At 44.5% G+C, this 19360-nt stretch overlaps 8 protein-coding genes across 8 annotated transcripts; 4 read left to right on the forward strand and 4 right to left on the reverse strand.

The window, feature by feature from the left end:
* Nucleotides 1–35: 35 nt before the first annotated feature.
* Nucleotides 36–3458, reverse strand: L203_104227 (uncharacterized protein; the record flags this gene model as incomplete). The annotated part of the gene is made up of 7 exons (XM_066213614.1): nucleotides 36–51; nucleotides 112–277; nucleotides 336–2436; nucleotides 2487–2585; nucleotides 2633–2845; nucleotides 2888–3170; nucleotides 3223–3458. 7 exons carry the CDS (start codon nucleotides 3456–3458, stop codon nucleotides 36–38), a joined length of 3114 nt encoding a protein of 1037 aa, XP_066069711.1.
* A 425-nt stretch (nucleotides 3459–3883) lies between these two features.
* L203_104228 (dethiobiotin synthase) lies at nucleotides 3884–6803 on the forward strand (the record flags this gene model as incomplete). Its single annotated transcript, XM_066213615.1, has 9 exons — nucleotides 3884–3929; nucleotides 3976–4123; nucleotides 4172–4283; nucleotides 4329–4898; nucleotides 4949–5103; nucleotides 5152–5455; nucleotides 5497–6037; nucleotides 6088–6519; nucleotides 6571–6803. The coding sequence occupies 9 exons, from the start codon at nucleotides 3884–3886 to the stop codon at nucleotides 6801–6803; spliced, it is 2541 nt and encodes an 846-aa protein (XP_066069712.1).
* Nucleotides 6804–7029: 226 nt separating this feature from the next.
* L203_104229 (uncharacterized protein) lies at nucleotides 7030–7775 on the reverse strand (the record flags this gene model as incomplete). Its single annotated transcript, XM_066213616.1, has 3 exons — nucleotides 7030–7347; nucleotides 7392–7485; nucleotides 7537–7775. 3 exons carry the CDS (start codon nucleotides 7773–7775, stop codon nucleotides 7030–7032), a joined length of 651 nt encoding a protein of 216 aa, XP_066069713.1.
* Nucleotides 7776–7917: 142 nt separating this feature from the next.
* On the reverse strand, nucleotides 7918–8690 carry L203_104230 (uncharacterized protein; the record flags this gene model as incomplete). Its single annotated transcript, XM_066213617.1, has 2 exons — nucleotides 7918–8570; nucleotides 8639–8690. The coding sequence occupies 2 exons, from the start codon at nucleotides 8688–8690 to the stop codon at nucleotides 7918–7920; spliced, it is 705 nt and encodes a 234-aa protein (XP_066069714.1).
* Nucleotides 8691–8948: 258 nt separating this feature from the next.
* L203_104231 (uncharacterized protein) lies at nucleotides 8949–10644 on the forward strand (the record flags this gene model as incomplete). Its single annotated transcript, XM_066213618.1, has 4 exons — nucleotides 8949–9656; nucleotides 9709–9754; nucleotides 9802–10475; nucleotides 10537–10644. The coding sequence occupies 4 exons, from the start codon at nucleotides 8949–8951 to the stop codon at nucleotides 10642–10644; spliced, it is 1536 nt and encodes a 511-aa protein (XP_066069715.1).
* Nucleotides 10645–11419: 775 nt separating this feature from the next.
* Nucleotides 11420–13495, forward strand: L203_104232 (uncharacterized protein; the record flags this gene model as incomplete). Its single annotated transcript, XM_066213619.1, has 5 exons — nucleotides 11420–11940; nucleotides 11989–12174; nucleotides 12222–12291; nucleotides 12341–13324; nucleotides 13385–13495. 5 exons carry the CDS (start codon nucleotides 11420–11422, stop codon nucleotides 13493–13495), a joined length of 1872 nt encoding a protein of 623 aa, XP_066069716.1.
* A 200-nt stretch (nucleotides 13496–13695) lies between these two features.
* L203_104233 (uncharacterized protein) lies at nucleotides 13696–14938 on the reverse strand (the record flags this gene model as incomplete). Its single annotated transcript, XM_066213620.1, has 8 exons — nucleotides 13696–13761; nucleotides 13813–13886; nucleotides 13930–14148; nucleotides 14200–14299; nucleotides 14352–14489; nucleotides 14576–14733; nucleotides 14838–14859; nucleotides 14906–14938. 8 exons carry the CDS (start codon nucleotides 14936–14938, stop codon nucleotides 13696–13698), a joined length of 810 nt encoding a protein of 269 aa, XP_066069717.1.
* Nucleotides 14939–15168: 230 nt separating this feature from the next.
* L203_104234 (uncharacterized protein) lies at nucleotides 15169–18391 on the forward strand (the record flags this gene model as incomplete). The annotated part of the gene is made up of 9 exons (XM_066213621.1): nucleotides 15169–15307; nucleotides 15361–15464; nucleotides 15516–15878; nucleotides 15932–16087; nucleotides 16132–16290; nucleotides 16339–16569; nucleotides 16625–17879; nucleotides 17929–18194; nucleotides 18251–18391. The coding sequence occupies 9 exons, from the start codon at nucleotides 15169–15171 to the stop codon at nucleotides 18389–18391; spliced, it is 2814 nt and encodes a 937-aa protein (XP_066069718.1).
* Nucleotides 18392–19360: the final 969 nt, after the last annotated feature.

The following is a 19360-nucleotide window of genomic DNA, read 5'->3' on the forward strand; positions in this document are numbered from 1 at the left end:
CAAGAAACCATGTCTTTACCAGAAGAACAACATGTTCAAAACAATGTAACACTGGAAGGATCACATGAGCTTTTCATGTCAAAATCTGCCACCAAAAGGAAGAGGACATACAAATTACTTGGAAAATCAGTCCTTCTTGGCGTCCTTCTCGCTTCATCTAACAGCTCTCCAGACCACCATCCATCTTCTGGTGTACTTGTCACAGCGATAATGTCTCCTGCTTGAAAATCAAATTCAGCGGCAGTTTCAGCTTTATAATCATACAGAGCCTTAACGTCTATTCGTAGCAGATGATCAGTTTCATGTTTACGTATGCTCTAAAAAGAAAGACTGACAAAACAGAATGGGTAATCCATTTGTAGACCATTGACCTGTGGGTGCTATACTGGGTGGTGGTTGATTAGGTTGAGGGCTCGGTGTTCTTTGGGACAGTTGTTGCTGCATAAATCCTTGAGACTGCTGCGGGCTTGCATGATATCCATATGCTGGGCTAGCAGCGCGAGCATAGCTTTGGTCCGGTTGGTAAGGCTGTTGCTGTTGTGTGGGATAGCCAGGTGACTGCTGAGGTTGAGGCGAAGCACCACGAGCGTAAGGATTGACTTGTTGATAGCCTGGGGTTGGTTTTTGAGCATAGTTTGGTTGAGGTGGTGGCTGTTGAGGAGCGCTGTAATTCTGAACCGGTTGTTGTGGATTTGGAGAAGATGGATATTGGTTATAAGCCGGTTGTGGAGCCTGAGAATATTGCTGCTGAGGGACTTGATTAGGTTGAGCCCCATATGGCTGGGTGTGTGGAGGCTGTTGGACTTGTTGGCCATAAGTGATCGGTCTATTGTTAGATATGGCAGGAGGTCCCATGACAGAGGAAGTAACCACTGGCTGTCCATAACCTGAATTTATTTGATCGTGTCCTCTATATTCAGTAGTTGAAGGCACACCTGCAAGCGATGAGCCTGTGCTCGGCGCTCCGTACTGAGATGCTCTTTGTCCAGGATAGCTTGCCATTTGAGGCGCCGGTGCTTGAACTTGTTGAGAGCCTGTCTGCTGTTGTTGATACTGCCTCCTGTATTGCTCCGCCATAGTATCCTGTGCTACATCTCCTTTTGCAGTCAACGAAATCCCCATATTCTGAGGACCAAGAGATCTGGAACTTATCACAGGACTTGGATCTGGTGAGCGGAAGACAGGGGGATGGGAGCTTGTATTTTGTGTCGCATTACCCGTCCCGATGCCCACGAAACCTTCCCTTGGTTGCATAGGTGAAGGGGAAATTTGGTGCTGTTCGTTGTACGAGTTTCTAGACGCATTGGACATAACTGATCCTGCACGAGATCGAGATCGGTTTCGTTCGCCGGGGAAGGCCTGATGGTATTGCGAGAGTACTTGATCAGCAATATGGGTGGCAGGCTGCTGAGGAGGTTGCATCATTGCAGGAGAAGGAGCACGGTTACTGCCAGAGGGGGAAAGGGGTGTAGCTGGACGAGAAGTAGGATGAGCACCGACAACATCGTCAGCAAAGTTGGCATAATTGACACTTTGGCGCTGTCTATCAGAGCTACGAGACGACTGGTATCTGAAATGCTCCATTGACTGAGCAAGAGCAGCAGCGGTATGTCCGCCGGCTGGAGGTGATAATGTAGAGTCGATAGGCGGTGAACGGGATTGTCCAGGACCAACTTGTTGGAACGTCATGTGGCTTGGTCCTGGAGAAGGAGATGTGACTCCTTGTCCATATGCATTACCTCTTGTTGAGCCTGCGGCCGAAGAAACGCTGTCAGGCCTTCGGATATGAGACCCGGCTCTTCTCACGCTTTGAGGAGGAGGCGGTTCTCTACGTAGTTCTTCAAGGGCTTTGGCCATAGGGTCTTCTTTTGTTTCCTTCATTGGTGAGGGAGGACCTTGTCTTGAAGAAACTCGAGGCTCTGGCATGGTCATGTTTATAGGTGCAGGAGGGGGCGGCATCTGTTTGGAATCGTCGCCGGCCGATGACATGCCAGGGAGAGCAACTCCACCAAACGGTGTTGCTCTCTGGCTTCCAGACGTTGCAGTAGGCATTTTTTTCACAGAGGCAGGTTCATCTTTGAGCATAGTCCTTGTTAGGCCTTCGGAGATAGCATCAACTCCTGCAATTACTGAGGATGCAGGCTGTGGCGAACTCTGCCTTGCTGGTTGCTGCGACTCTTCTTCTGACTGGGGAATGATATCAGGCTCCGTCTTTTCAGGTTGATGGGACGAAACAGGCATAGGAGGTTTTGCAGAAAGGCGAGTGAACTGGGCAACATGATACGTCTGTTGAGTGGGATAGGATTCACCAGCTGAGTAATTGATAAAGCGGGGGGGATCAGGAATGATGTCACCAGTACTCCAACCTTTGACGAAGTTAACCATGTCGTTGATAGGCTCAAATTGCTCCAACTTTTCTCGAATCCGCTCACACGACTTCAGAGCTATTATTAGCTAGTTCCGAGCGATTAATGCAGCAGACTTACACTATCATCTTCGACGCATACCTGAGATATAGCATTGGCATAAGTCCACATGAGATCTTTGCTAATGGCCAATCTTTCTTCCTCCAAATCTTGTACATGCTATTGGCTCATCAATATCTGGATTAGCCAGTCGATGATCAACTCACGTCACAAAAGTTCTTCCATTCTTGTTCCCATTTTCCATATGTCACTTCCAAGACTTTCACAAATTGCTTGAATTCTTGCTCATTTTGAGGAATTGTATGCCTGACCCTATCTAGCTTCTGGTAGAGTTTTTCGAGTTCTTTGCCTTGCGTTAAAGAGGATTGAGCAGTGTAAGAGTTGAGTTTGAGACAGTCTTGCTCATATTTCTCTCGCGCCTACAATCATAAGAATTTGGTTTCAGAAAAAAAGCGTCTTACCTTCTGCACGTGTCCTTCTTGCAATCCCTTGTTTTTGTGTGACTTCTCAATGGCTACTTGTAATCCTTTTTTCAAGTTGGTCATTCTGGATTGAAGCTCAGAGGTCGGATTTTCCACAGTATTTCTGATTTCGTTTCCTAAGGAAGAGTGGTAAGAAGATTGCTGAGCTGTTTCGTTTAAGAGATGTTGTAAGGAGTCGGCTAGATCACCGACCTCATCCCGGCCAAGAGGAGAACGAGAGAGTTTGGCTAATCTTTTGGCATAATCTTCTTCAATCGCAGCTCTATCATACGGTATTAAGCGCTTTTCTCAATTCAATTGAATGGCACACCAACCTTTCTTTCCAGAATGTCTTCAATTCGTCAACTGTCCTCCCAGCTCCTCTCAACCGGGTCAAGATGGTATTAAAGCCTTTATCTCCCGTTCCCCAAAACGCATTGCAAAAATTCAAGCGCGCATCCTGCAGTTCCTCTTCTGCTACTTGCCCTTTGATTTCGCCTTTTGGTCCGTTATAGAGCTTATACAGTGATGTTGAAGATTGTGATCGACGAGGCTCTGGAGGTTGCGCCATCTCGGCCTGCGTTTGACGAATATTTACAATCGAGAAGCACTGCAATCCTTGATAACCGTGGTATATCGCTAGCTTATCCGACAGGCTGTATAAAAACTGATTGAAGGCTGAATCCGAAAGAAAGAGATGTCAAAGTTAGAAATATTAAAACTCATTACATCGTGTTTTATGTTTGTCCGTAAAAGTCCATTGATTACGTAATATATGCCTTGTAAATGACCTCCACTTTGGTGATTTATTTTGTTGGGGTTAAATGAAGCTATTAAACTTGAACATAATCATCTTTTAAAAAATTTGAATTCTAAAAAAAACAAAAGAATAACGCAGAGGATTATAAAAAGGCTCTGAGAACATTTTACTTCTTCTCAATCACCCATACATCTGCTTTTGACAAAGACCTACATAATTGATTTGGACAGGTAGAGATGCCATTGTTATTCCCCAAATTAAGAACTTGCCAAGTGTTTGGAGGTGAGTTTATCATAACATGGTGGCGTGAAGTAACTGAATGGTATAGCCAATACTGATGTGGGAAAGACATTGCTTACTACCGCTCTTTTACGAGCTTCAGCGTCAAGATATGCCAAAGATAAAGATAAACCGAGTAAAAGGGTATTTTACCTCAAACCTGTCAGCACTGGACCCGAGTCAGAATCAGATGAAAGGTCTGCAGACGCTCAAAGTATACCTTGTTCTGATATTTATGAATTTAGTTATGTGCAGAGGAATACCAGACCATACTCTCAATATATTTCAACGCAAAATCTTTATCAATACCGTGAGCCCATGTCGCCTCATTTAGCTGCCAAACTAGCTCCAGATCTCGTAGGCTTCTATTACCGCACATCAGCATAGACTTACAAATCTTAGCCATTCCCTGAAAGCAACGAGGTGCTTGTGCAAGCTATTGAGCGGCATGTACACTCGTGTGCATCTGAGCTAAACGGTCAAGAAGGCTGTCTTTTCATCGAAACTGCCGGAGGAGTTCACTCTCCTGCCCTTCATCCTCCTCATACACAATCGACCTTCCTCCGCTCTCTCCGGCTACCTTCTGTTCTCATTGCCTCTCCTCATCTTGGTGGTATTTCAACCACAATATCAGCGTATGAGTCTCTCCTTTTGAGAGGATACTCTCTAGCAGCTGTATTGTGCTTGCACGACCCTTACTATCGTAATCATGCATTTTTAGAAGATTATTTCAAAGAGAAACGGATATTTTTCCGGACTGTTAAACCACCACCAGAAAAGTATGGTACATTGGAAGAAGATGATGTACGATTGCAAAACTGGTATGAGGATATTGAAAAGAGCAAAGGAGGCGGCATCGGCGAGGCAGCCCGATGGTTGGAAGAGGAACACAAGAGTAGAATAAAAGAGCTCAAAAACATGCCAGAAAGGACACTAAAAAGTGTGTGGTGGCCGTTCACACAGCACCAATTGGTATGTTCTCTTGAATTTCGCGTTTTCACTCAAGATTTGACATACGATAGGTCAACAAAAAAGAGGATGTCATGGTAGTTGACTCAGCCTATGGAGACAACTTGGATGCCTATTATGCCAAATCAGAAGGAAAAACGACTGCTAGTAACATCGAGAATGAAGACTTGCTCAAATCATATTTTGACGGATCTGCAAGTTGGTTCACGTAAATCTCTGAAATTCTCTCATGACGTCTACTAAACAAACCTTGCAGCCAGTCCCATGGCCATGCCAATGAGCAGCTAACTCTTGCTGCCGCATCTGCTGCTGGACGCTACGGCCATGTTCTCTTTCCGAGCGGCACTAATACTCCCGCTCTGGAGCTTGCAGAAAATCTCAATGCTACTGTTGGAGAAGGCTGGTCATCACGTGTATTCTATTCTGACAACGGAAGTACAGCCATTGAGGTGGGTTTGAAAATGGCTTTAAGGGCTGCTGGGAGGCGATATGGCTGGGATGGAGAGATGGGTGGAGATGTAGGAGTGATTGGGTTGAGGGGAGGATATCATGGTGATACAGTAAGTGCTTTCTCTGTATGGCTGCCGTTAATAGAGTACAGATTGGTTCTATGGATGCTACGCAAGCTTCTACATTCAATAAGGCTGTGGATTGGTATAAAGGTCGAGGTCACTGGTTCTCGCCTGCAATGGTTCAATTCATCGATGGATTGCCGACCATTCTCAGCACCGGTCCTGATCCTTGGTCTCCTTTGCCTTCTTCCCTTTCCTCGTCAAATAGGCTTACCTCAGATGGTTGGGCCCTCACTTTTGATTCCTTCGAAGACATTTATGACATTTCTGCTCGTTCACGTTCACCTCTCGCTCATTATTATCGCGCTCATATCCGTTCAACCCTCGAAAATCTAACAAAAGATGGTAGAAAGTTTGGGGCTTTAATCATGGAACCAACATGTCTTGGTGCGGGCGGCATGGTCTTCGTGGACCCTCTTTTTCAAGCTTGTATGGTTGAAGTGATCAGGTCTAGTGGTGACTTATTTGGTGGAGACAGATGGAAGGGACAATCGTATGAAGAGGAACTGGATGGGTTAAAGCACAGACAGGGAGGCGAATGGAAGGGTTTGCCAGTGTTATATGATGAAGGTGAAACCTATTTTCCATAATCGGTACTTGCAAAAGCTGATGGTGAACAGTATTCTCTGGCCTTCATCGTTTTGGCTACAACTCTGCTGCTACCGTCCTTGGTCACACACCTGATATTGCTGCATACGCCAAAATCCTGACAGGTGGGCTCTTACCTATGTCCACCACTCTCGCCTCCTCTTCCATATTTGACGCTTTTCTTTCTCCGTACAAAATTGATGCCCTTTTGCATGGCCATTCCTATACTGCTCACCCCATCGGATGCTCTGTAGCTCTGAAAGCTATGCAGCTTATAGAATCATTCGAAAAACAAGACGGATGGCAGAATGAAAAGAATCTTTGGGGTGTTGAGCAAGGCGGGCAAGGCCGATGGAGTTTTTGGAAGAAGGAGTTTATAAAGGAGGTCAGTAAAATTGAAGGAGTCAAAGGAGCGATGGCCATGGGGACTGTTTTAGCTCTTGAACTTGAAGATAGCGAAAGCGGTACGTCTTATTTATCAGATGGGCTTGTGATTTTACTCAATACTGTTATAGATTACGCTTCTCATGCAGGACTTCAACTTCTTACATCCCTCAGGCAAGTGGTCGTTTCTCCACCTTTGGTCACATCTTCTGCCTCCAAAGACGTTGTCCCATTCAGCCCCTTCCAGATACACTCACGTCCGTTAGGTAACGTTGTTTACATAATGACGAGTTTATGGACGAAGCCGGATGTCGTGAGGGCTATGGAAAGTACCATAATGGAGAAGATCAAAGCAAACAACTGAAAAAAGCACAAGGTGATATAGCAATCATAGCGTTGTTATAGTTTTACAAGAATTTAGTGCAATACTATATGTAAAAAATGCAAAACTACATATGCTTGAATTTTTCTATCATCTGATAGTCATCATTTTTCTAATGCTCCAATGGATTCAATCAACGGTACCCCAGAACAGCAAGCTATTTATACCCCAGATATAAAACTCTCTCAACTTTATCTTTCTTGACATCCTAAACCCATTGAATTTGTCCTTTCCGCGTTTTGGTACCAAATTCATTTCCTCCAACATAGTACTTTCGCAATACCTGTGGCAAGTTCAATCCGGTATACATAACGTTCCCTTTTTCATTCTTCTCATAAACCAATCCATTCTCTAGAAGGGCAACAAGAAGTCGGGGTATAGCTGCCGCGGTGCCGTTGAGCGTATGGACAAAAGGTAAAGGTCCTGATGAAGCTTGTTCCGAGAGGACGGGCGACAGATATTGAGGACGATAAGTGATAGAAAGACGGCGAGATTGATAATCTGTGCAATTAGATGTTGATGTAATCTATCCATTGATTAGATTTCTCGTGACGGGCAAAGGATGCATACCTCTCCCCATTTGCCCCGTCCAGGCATCCAAGCTTCCATATCAAATTTTCTATGAGCGCTGGCGCCCAATTCTTCTGTTGGCATATCCAGTACTCTAGAAACATCGGTTAGCAATTGATAGTACAGATTGCAAATGAAGACTTACCTAACACTCAAGCCCAACCCTTGAGCAATCTTACATTGAACCATCTTGATTTCTTCCAAAATTTGATCACTCTTCATTTCTTCACAGGCCGCAAATAGCTCTACCTTTGTGAACTGATGTACTCTATATAGACCTCTCGTGTCTGCTCCGCGGGCACCTGCCTCTGCCCGAAAAGCATGACCCACACCCACAACTTTGTGAGGAAGATCTTCAGCTGGTATCAATGAATTGGCCAGCATGGCTGCCAGAGGTATTTCGGATGTGCCAGCTAGACATAGTGATTGAGAGGCAGATTGAAGATGGTATGTTTGGGAAGAGGAGTTATGGGCGGAATCACGAGGATGAAACCCGCATCGCCAGGCGATATCAGTTTTGATCACATCAGGGGGGAATAACGGGGTTGAAACCATGCTCAATGGCGATACTTAGTGCGTAGTTGATAAGAGATTGCTCTAGCAAAGCTAGTATCCCGCGCAGGTATGGCCAAGACGAACCTGTCGCTATGGCAGAAGCTGAAGGATCGAGAAGAGAAAAATATTGCGCAAACGCAACATGATCTCGGAGAGGATCAGCAGGCATAGCTTCTGGGCCAAACACATCGATAGTGCGAGCATTTTCTTCAGGTCCAATAGGCGTTTCCGCATGAGAATAGTTTGGCAAAACCAGGGCGAGGTTCAATAACTGGTGCTCTACGTTGGAGAGACTGCTTTCGTACTCTTTGATCAATGATTTCAGCTCTTTGGCTTGCGTTTTCGCCTCCTCAACATCTGAACCTTTTAGCACCTTTATTGTAGCTCCAATGAGTCTTTGACGGGCCCTCATTCCATTCAACTTGTGCAAGAGGTCTCGCTGGGTTTCTCTCAGGGCTGATAGATTGAGAAGAAGTTGAGATGGAAGTGGATATGCTCGTTGCTTTGCATTCAGTTCTGTTGCAGATTCAATGGCAAGTAATTTTTGATAGTCCAGGCGAGGTTTTGGTAAGCTTGATAAAGACAAGTCATCCTGTACAACAGTCTTTGTAGAGGACGATCGAGCTACAACAGCAAGTGGGCAACAATGAGCTCATGCAGTCATAATTAGGTGGTAGACAGTACAGACCCACCTAATGGACACCCACACCTCGCTCTACCTACTCTCCAAGCTGCTTTGTGCATTGTTGAGTATTTGGAGAATCAAATAAGAATACTATTTATAAATGAAATATAAAAAAGTGGTCCAATCTGAAAACATCAACAAGCTTTTATCCTTTTAATCATCAATATCTATAATTTAATTTTCATCAACATTAATGATTACTTTTCTTTCCTTTCTCCGTTCATTATTTAACAACAAGTGGAACTATTCTGGGGCTGGGTATAAGTTTGCTTCCAAACAAACTGGATTCAAGACATCGTATTGCATAGCACAAAACGATGTGGTCCTACCCACTGACAAATTACCCCAGCTCATCCACTTACTCTCAACCCAGCCCAGAGTCGCCGGAACATGGGCAACTACGGCCTCCAATCACTCAGTCTCCACGGCAGCAACGAAGGCAAGGGCAAATAGCTTATGGCTCTGATATGGGTTTACCAAACAACTATCCATATACATACTCTCCCATTTTGACCAACCAGCCTCAAATGGGTGTTCATCCACCGTCATCAGATATGAATAGCTACAATGTGGAGGACAGAACCAGACCACTTTCAAATCGAGGCTTATCGGATGGCGAGAAACAAGTTGGTCAGCAGGAGCGACAACAGGGAGTCAAAAACATGGAAGATTTCGTGACACCTCGGCACTCAGATTCATGGAACTTTTATCAGTATCAATCAGAACAGGGAGGATCCAATCTTCCGAATGTGCGGCAACTGGATAGTCGGAGGCCAAACGATCCCAACACAAGAATTATGTCTTTGCCTTGGACAGGTAACAATGGCAGCAACAACGTTTACGAAGCGTCAAACTATAGCTTCCCGTCTTATTTTCAGGATGCTCCTACCTCTTCGGATGTAAAAGATTACGATTTGGGTACTGAAAGGAGCAGAAAAAGGTCAAGGATGGATGACAGCTCAGGTGAGAATGTGAAGTTGGAAGAGACGTCTAGTACTTTAAATGTAGCTAGCAAGGTTGCTCAGGTGAGTTGCGTCAGTTGACTGTACGATGTGGATGATGCTGAATATGCGGCAGCTGCATACACATCTGACAGAGCTTATACAGCTTATCAAGCCATTTGGTGAGTACACAGTGATAACACAAGCCGCTTTGCCGACTCATTTTTAGCCTCTCAACCCGGGCAATCTGAACCTGAACAGCCGTCCCCATACCTCACAACTCGTTTCGCTCGTCTATCTACAATTATACACACCATCCTCTTCACTCTTGCTCCGCATATTCATTCACAACTGGCGCCTGAATTCAAATTCACATATCCTAATTCGCCGTCTGCGCTCAGCAAGCAAAATTTTGTAAAAAGGTCACCGCCTCCAATACCAACCAAGAGTTTAGTAGAAATGACTTCTGCTGAGAAAGAAATGGAGATTATCAGAAAAAGGCGAGATGCTTTGATTGCTAAAGCTCAGGCTGCTAATGCGAATGTCAAAGTCATTGGACAGAAAGATAGATCACACGGTCCTGCTCCGACTAATGCGGATACCGTGTCTTCAAACTGGGCGCAAGTTCCTTTGTCTTCAAGGGAAACTTACAACTCTCTTGATCTTGGTAACTTCACAGCTGTTACAGAAGCTAGCAAACCTACTTATGCCTATCAACCTTCAGCGGCGCCTACGCAACGTCATCAAGATCCTGTCCAGAGACTGAACGAGCAGCAAGATCCTAATATGCTTTCTCCAAGAAGTATGACTTGGTTAGGAAGGTGTCATGGATGTGGAAGTTCAGTAACGACTACATGGAGACGAGGACCTGATGGACCAGATAGCCTTTGTGATTCTTGTGGTGTCAGTATATGCCATTTTGTCGATCCTGTCGTTGGAAGAAGCAGCTAACATTCGGTTCTAGATGCACTATGAGAGATTGCTGAAAAAGAAGGACTCACTCTCCCCAAATCAAAACAATGGAACAAACGGACAAGCTACTTCTTCAATTGGGTCGTCTCTACTTTTGTAATAATATTGTCGTAGAGGTCATTTCTAGATTAACATTCTTACAGTATAGATGAGGGAAATTATACATTGCTTTTTGCAACAATCATAGGACCATTGATACTGCGAATATACAGTTTGTAATTATAGATAGTTCAAACCGTGTCTCCATGTCAACTTCTTGGGCTTTTGCATATTCGTTATGTCGAAAGTGTTGTTCGGGAAAGTGAGCGTACATAGATCGGGACACTTTCGGTCATCACTTTTTTGCTAAACAGCCGTCAGTGGGGCTATTCGGGCGAGTTGGCCATTTGCCTATCAATTTTTTTCTTTCTATCACAGGCCTATCAATTCAAATACATCTTCTACTGACACAACTACGAGGACAATAGAAAGGGCAAGTAGACGAGAAGTGGTATGCATGGAAAGATGTGAATTTTATTTATCTTGTATCCTGTAAGTGCAAGCCCTCCACATCGCCACACTCTGGAACCCCGAGGGATTAAGAGAGGGGACATGGATGGATAAGGTTGAATGATAGATAGATTTCTCATCCATACTTTTTTGTCTATGCAGTAAACAAGTGCTAGTTTTGCTGTATAAGTGACAATAGTAATTACGTATTCCTTAAGTAATACCGATTGTAATTACAGTGAGGCACTCAAGCCTACATATCCATTCTATAAAAATAAAATGCAGAAGAAAAGAGAATGAATAAAAGTCACGTGACTTTATGTTTCACTTTTTATATTTTATTGTTTTGAAAATGATTCATATTCAATAATAGAAAAAGATCAACTATGGACGCTCTCATTGCGGCTGCTGGTCCTCTGCAGTCAAAAAAAGGGCAAAAAGGAAAGACTCACCACCGCAATCCTCATCCCACATCACACAAGACTGTCAAGAGGAGGGCAGGTAAAGACGATATCGATCCTTCCACCCAATCCATTCTACCTTCAACTCGTTTGCCATCCTCTTTTCACCATTCAAATCTAGCAAATGGATCTGCGTCGGCTTCAATAAAACCAGTTCCGTCTTTGGGGAGGATAAGTGACAAAAAGCTTCGTGCCAAACTTGCTCGTCAGGATGTAGGCAACAAGCTAGCTCAGGTGGAGAGAGATGAGGTCAACGAATGGCTAAACAAGGCTGTATCTGGCGAGAAGGGTGGAATAGAGGTGAATGAAGAGCTTGGTGAGAAGACGTGGAGAGTCAAGCAGGATCAAATTATACAAGAAGTAGCGGTCTCTGTGCGAGGCAAGAAGTTTGATCTGAAAATGGAAGATTTTGGGAGTTACAAGGTGGATTACACAAGGAATGGAAGGTGCGTGTCACTTATTAGATATGGTGAAGGCTTAGTGGGCTTGTACAGACACCTCGCCATAGCTTCATCAAGAGGTCATATTGCGACCTTTGACTGGCAAGCAGGGAAACTGCATTCGGAAATACACCTTAAAGAAACAGTTAGGGATATCAAATTCTTACACTCAGAGTCGTACTATGCTGTTGCCCAGAAGAAATATGTTTACATATACGACAAGAATGGCGTTGAACTGCAGTATGTCTTTTCATCGCACATAGGCCCAAACTGACAGAGATGGAAAGTAAAATGAAGCAGCACATTGACCCTTCTTTTATGGAATTCTTACCTTATCATTATCTCCTTGCTACAGTAGTACGTCGCTTTGATTGTATTGTAGACTTTTCTTGACAGCAAGTGGTAGGGAAATGCTGGCCACCTCAAGTATCACGATACATCGACCGGCGTTATGCTCACTCAAATCCCAACACATCTTGGCTCTCCACATAGCATGGCTCAAAACCCTCATTCGGCCATTATTCATTTGGGCCATGCCAACGGTACCATGACCCTCTGGTCGCCCAACATGACTACACCACATGTCAAGCTTTTAGCTCATCGAGGACCAGTGAACGGAATAGCCATAGATCCAAGCGAAGGTAGTGCGGGACGGTACATGGCTACGAGTGGTATGGATGGTGTTGTCAAGATATGGGATGCAAGAATGTGGGGTAAAGAAGTCAGAGAATGGAAAACTAGAAATCAAATAACCACCCTTTGCTATTCTGGAATGGGCATGCTAGGCGTGGGAGGCAAAAGCGGTGTTACAGTGTATCAAGACCTGCAGAAAAATGCCAATCGACCACCTACACCCTACCTCACCCTTGCTCTCCCGAGCCTTACCGCATCATCCACCAAGTTTTGTCCTTTCGATGACCTGTTGTGTGTTGGACACCAACGTGGTATCTCATCCCTTATTGTACCTGGTGCGGGCGAGCCCAACTTTGACTCTGCCGAAGCGGACGTTTTCGAAACACACACGCGACGACGTGAGCGTGAAGTTCGAGGTGTGCTAGAAAAAATACGGCCTGAGCTTATCACGATGGATACAAACTTTCTCGGCAAAATTGATGAAGCTCGTGGAGGAGACACTTATGAAGAGCGACAAGGAAGAAGCTTTAGACAGCTCGGAAGGCTTGAGAGGTTACGACTTAGTGGGAAAGCTGATGAGCTCAAAGATGAGCAGAATATTTTGGAAGATGATATTGGGAACGAAGGAGCGGACTCGAATGAAGGCGAGATGGCAATAAGAGAGAAGAAGGAAAAGCGAAAGATGAAGGGCAAGGGCGGTAGTACGAAACGATTTCTTAGAAAGAAAGCTAAGAAGAATATTGTGGACAACTCTTTGGTGAGTAAAGTTTACGAACACTTTCATTAGGGTATCGCACAGTAATTGATATACTTGTAGCTTCAAATGAAGGCAAAAGTAGCAGCTCAGAGAAAAGCAGAAGAGGCCAAGAGAAAAATTGACAGAGGAGAAACTGTCAAGGAGACCGGCGCATTGGCGAGATTTAGTTGAAAGTGGATTTTGGGCAACTAGGTATTCTGTATTCTTACACAACGCATTACATTAACATCTCGCTAGCATGATGCAACGTCTCATTTGTTGGAATAGCGGTTATCAACTTTGGTCACAAATTACGAGTGGAATCATCTACAACTATTTGCCATTTTCGCTCAGGACTGTTTGAGAAATTCAATTGAAGCCATCATATATTATCAGGCTTTGGAAAGAGTAGCAAGAAGACCAGAGGGGCCCTCTCCGGCTGGCTTGCCCTCAGGAGTCTAATCCATATCAGTATTGTCATAGTTGAACAAAGGCGGCAATAGACATACGACATAGCATTTGTGAAGGCCGCCGTCAACCATGAAGTCGGTACCATTGATGTAGGAAGAATCGTCGCTTGCCACTACTCATATTAGTTTTGTTCTCCAGGATTGTGCAATACTCACAAAACACCACAGCCTTGGCCTGCTCAACAGCCTCGCCAAATCGACCCATGGGCAAATGAATCATCCTCCTGTTCAACTTTTCAGGAGTATTCAAAAAGTCCATCAGCAAAGGAGTTTTAATGGGCCCAGGACAGAGAGAGTTAAGCCGTATGCCTTCGCGCGCATGAACCATGGCGAGTTCGCGAGTCATAGCAAGAACAGCACCCTTGGAAGCGGTGTCTATTGAGTATTGAATGAGTAAATGCAAAGACAGAGTCAACATAGACATACAAGCAAGTTGAGGTGTAGCAGCGCCCATGATAGAGACAAATGAAGCAACATTGATGATGGAACCGCCGACATTCAGACCCTTAGTGGGCTCGGCCTTGTTCTACATGGTTTCATCTTTAGCTCTCATCAGCATATGTGGCCAAGGTGCGTACATTCCTCATGGCTTGGATCCCATATTTGCATCCAAACCAAACGCCTTTGACATTGATAGCCTGAGTGAGGTCCCATATCTTTTCCTCAGTAGTGATGGCGTTGTCGTCAGCTGGGTGCATGATACCAGCATTGTTGAACTACCAAGTGCTTTAGGATCAGCTGATCTCATTCACACAAAGGCACACTAACGACACAAGTCAAGAGAAACCACGTGTATACTCACTAATACATCCAACCGCCCAAACGTTTCAACCGCTTTGTCAATCATGGTCTTGACCTCAGCTTCTTGAGAAACATCGCACTTGATAGCTACAGCCTTGTTGTTGGGGAAATTCTTGTTGATAAGTTGAGCGACAGCCTCGACATTGGGCAGATTGATATCTGAAATCACGAGAGAAGCGCCCTCAGAAGCAAATTGGAGAGCAGTCTCCAGCCCAATACCACTACGAGTGTCAAAGCAGATACAAGTTCAGTCACTTACGAACCAGCTCCGGTGATAACAGCTACCTAAAAATATAGTCAGAAAAACAACATATTCTACTTTCTCACTTACTTTGTTTTCCAGTCTGAGTCTTCCTGAGGACATTTCTTATTAATTCTGGAAAATAAAAGCAAAAGATAGTTGGAGTTGCGAATTGGAACTCACTTTTGTAGGAAATGAGTTCTGCCTAAATAAGAGATAGCAATTAGCCGAGATAAGCCACGAGAGATACACGTGGACGGGATGTCAATTTGATTCCGTTTATTGAAAAAGAACAAAGATTAAGCAAATATTTAAAAACATTACAACGGCAAAATCAAAATCTCTTAATTAATATGAGCGGATACGGTCAAATTCCTGACTATTTGGGACTTCCGATGGGTACGGGAGGATATACAGGTCGATATGGAGGTCAAGCTGGCGGCTATGGAGCCGGAGCAGGTTATGGTGGGAGAGGACGGGATAGAGGGCGGGGTATGTTATCTGTCACATCCAAGCTCTGATCCAAAGCTAATTGGGACAAGAAGGTCGTGGAGGTACTCGCGGACGTGGTGGAGGTGGTAGACCTTCTGTAGCTGAGACCTCCGACAATCGTCTGCGAAAGATGGTTATCAAACTTGGAGACGACGAGGTCAGTTAATGTTGTTGAGTATCAACATTATGTGAGATGACGAGCAAGTAGGACTTTGACCCAATTGAAGACCCTCCAAGATTAGCAAAAGTTTTGAAGCGGGGCTGGCGTGAAGGTACCCTAGGTATCCTCGAAGGTTTTCGCATCAGTGTCACTCAACAGCCTCAAAAGCACGGTTTTTACGTAGGACTCTTAATGGCTCTCTCTAAAAGCTCTGAACCTCCCAAACAAGAGGATTCTGAGAAGCGACCGGAACTGTCAGATGAAAAAAAGGAAGACGATGATGGAAAGGAGAAAGATGACAAGCCACAGGCTGTGGATGACCCTTTACATGGCAAGGAAGTATTGGATGACCTTAATCGGGCTTTCCGAGGTTGGGTAGAGGGACGGGAATGGCAAAATGTCCGATTATGCGCAAGTACACATTGAAGCGGAAAAAGATTGAAGGTTGCTTACACCGCGTATAGTTGCAGTTCTTTTCTCACCTTGTTACTGTCAGACTTGCTACAAGTACTTCTTTGCTCAATGTTTATGAAACGTTACTCAACGTCATTGATGAAGTTGGAGGCGGTGGCGATAGAGCCGAAAGAGCAGTTAGGGCAGTGGGAGAGGGCTTGATTCGTGTATGTTGTCTAGAGCCCCTGTCAGTTATACTGATTTTTCTTAGTCTGGAAGCTCATTGGCGGAATTAGATGTGAGTAGATTAGAAGGCCTTATGAGCAAGATTGAGGTCTACATTATTGGCCGACGAAGTGAGTCGAAGGCTCTTCAAAACCCCTTTGCTCCAATATTACCGAATGGACAAGAACAGGAGCCCTATCTCGATGTAAGTTTCTTATTTGACATTGAAAAAGCGTCTCATCCAAAACAATAGAATCCTGACAACCTTCTTGCTGCTCTCCACGCTTTCCAAGCTTCCAACTGGAACGCTCCTTCTATTCTGCCCTCCTATTTCCCGGAGATTGTTCCTAGTCCTAGCAGTACCGTCCCTGTTCCTTATGAGTTGCAAGAAGCCATGATGCCGCCTGAATTTTATGAATCCGACATGGATGAAGTCAATTCTGGAGAAGGTCAAATGGGAACTCTGAAGTTATTTGCTGATGACGTAAGTCTTTTCCATATTTTTTCTTTGCCTAGCTGAGGTGTGTTCCCAATTAAAGATTGTCCCGCCCCCAAGCACGCTCGAAGGCTGGTATCTTCGTAGCCTTGTCTTGGACATTGTCAATATATATGAAGTCAATCGGAAAGAAGCCGCCCGCATCCTACTGGATTTACGAAAATATGTCCCCCGAGATACCTTCAAACCTTCTTCTCAACCGGCTGATGCCTCACCCCCCTCATCATCCTGGTCTCTTGAGTCGCTTGTCGTGTCCACTCTACTCAATGCGTTACTTACTTTCCCTAAAGCTCATTGTAAGCTCATCTATTATGGTTCAGTTATAACAGAGCTCTGTAAGGTTAGCCCTAACACTGTCGCTCCTCCCGTGGGTCGTTCAATGCGGAAAATATTCTCCATGCTGGGCAGCGATGGACTGGATGTTGAGATCGTCAGGAGACTATCTGAATGGTTTTCTGTCCACCTTAGTAACTTCGGTTTCCAATGGATGTGGAAAGAGTGGATTCCAGAACTTGAACTCCCTGGTTCTCACCCTCGTCGAGCGTTTATGCGTAGAGTTGTTGAGCTTGAAGTGCGACTATCTTATTGGGATAGGATTGTAGAGACTTTGCCCGAGGCCATGGCCGTCGAGGGCACAAGGGTCATATCTTCTCAGCCACCTGATCCATATTGGGCATACGAAAAGGAAGACCACCCCCTCCATACTGAAGCTACCAATCTCCTCTCTCAAATTCGCCAAAAATCACCTGGTGCTGATGTTATCAGATATATAATCGAGATGCCCAACGCTTCATCAAGCCCTGCAGAACCTCTTTATCCAAATATACGATCAATGGCTTTTGAGACTATTCTGCACCTCGGTTCGCGCTCATTTTCTCACTTTTTGAACGCCACCGAACGGTACAGTGAAGTTCTTCGATTTCTTACACCTGATTATGAATCTCGTCGCCTTTTATTGGAAGCTGTGAAATCATACTGGCGCCGATCAAGCGAGATGCGCTTGATTACTCTCGACAAATATCTTCAATATGGTATTCTGGAAGGTATTGACGTTGTCGAGTGGGTGTTTGTGGAAGACGAGAGCGTTAGTGAAGGAGAAGAAGGTAGTAATGGATGGACAGATGGTGATAAATGGGAAGTGTTGCTGATGTGTCTGGAAAAACATGTGGGGAGGGTTAAGGCGCTTCAAAGGAGGCTCAAGGCAATTGAGAGGGAAGATGAAGCTGTAAGAGCTAGGAGGGCGGCCGAAAGATTTGAAAAGGGCGAGGATGTGAGCGATGGAGATGACATAGTTGAAGGTAAGTGCTGATTTTGTAATCAAAGATTGATGACCTAATTGAGCTGTAGATTCTCGACCAGAATCCTCTAAAGAAGCCCGCGACGCCCAGACATCCCTCGATATTAATACCACCCGTCTCGAAAAGGTCCTTCTCTCTACGTTCAAGAATTTTGTTCTATCACTCTTACCATGGATGGCTTCGGAAAAAGAAGACAACACGACTGGTGCCTCCAGCGAAGGACTCAAAGCTGTTTTGACCTTGTTGGACAATGGCGAGGAGGCTTTATGGAATGTCAGAGCTAAATGGGGGTGGTACCGGGAATTTATCAGAAGAGTGGGTGATATTTTTGTTTCTCAATCCAATAGCTGATTCATTGGTGGGTTGATCAGTATCAACGTCACCTCATCGCTCTTTCAGAACCAATCAACTCAACAATTCTTTCCTCCCTCAACAATACCATGAATGATAACCATGCAGAGGGTAGAGCGGAAAAAATGATCAAAACTGTTTGGGATCTCGTGGTTGCATAATATCACAACGAGAAAGAAAAAGGATAAAAACAGGTTTACCTGTGAAGGAAGATGAGCTTTTTGAACTTTTCTACATTAAGAATCAGGTTAATACCTTGTTATGAATTCAAGGTATGCTTCAGAAGCTGTGCCAAGGGCCGAGTCATGATTAGCGGGAAAAATGAACAGATACAGTTTGAACATCCTCAATGCCCAGAAATTAAGAGTTAAACGCAAGAATGCTAACAAGATTATGTTTGCAAACAAAATAGGGGCATTTGAGATGAACCCACTTTGTCTCTTGGATATCATGGCCGCTTTGTTGGTAGAGCTATTATCTCAAGAGCATGGTTGGCGATATGACCGACATTTGATGAGCCTCAAGAGACGAGGCTACTAACCCTTCTTTCTCTGCTCAGCCTTCTATATACTATCGATTGAGCCAGCAAGCTTTGACATGTGAATCATGGGCATCTCCTCAGCTCGCTCTTGAAGACAGTAAAAGCATCCACACCTCTCCAACGCAATCTCAGTCCTAATCCATTTACCCAATTTCTACGTTCTGTCGAAGCCTTACATACTACTTTGATTTGACGTAAAACTGCAATTACAATTCTGATGAAATGTACACTGAAACCTGAGCTAGTAGTAAACAACAATGACATTAATGACTACCTTGGGGCACTTTAGCCACTTCGATTGCTGCTTATGGACGAAATGAGTGAAAGAGCGAGGGTGTACCAGCAATGGAGCGGTAGGAGGAAACATTGAGGTTTATGAATAATTGCCACAGTCAAAATTCACAAATATCAGATACCATCTATGCGAGAGCACATTGCAGGAGTATATATATGAAGGTTTTGTTTTGTTTGACAAAAATATGAAGTGACAAGCTTGATACAGGGGAACGGGAAGCTGGTAAACTAAACATCGCATATCGGTTTAAGGTGTTGCCTCTCTTGCATATGTACAGCTTCTCCGTCGAATCAG

This window comes from Cryptococcus depauperatus, chromosome 5 (assembly GCF_001720195.1).
Source record: "Cryptococcus depauperatus CBS 7841 chromosome 5, complete sequence".
Classification (NCBI taxonomy): domain Eukaryota; kingdom Fungi; phylum Basidiomycota; class Tremellomycetes; order Tremellales; family Cryptococcaceae; genus Cryptococcus; species Cryptococcus depauperatus.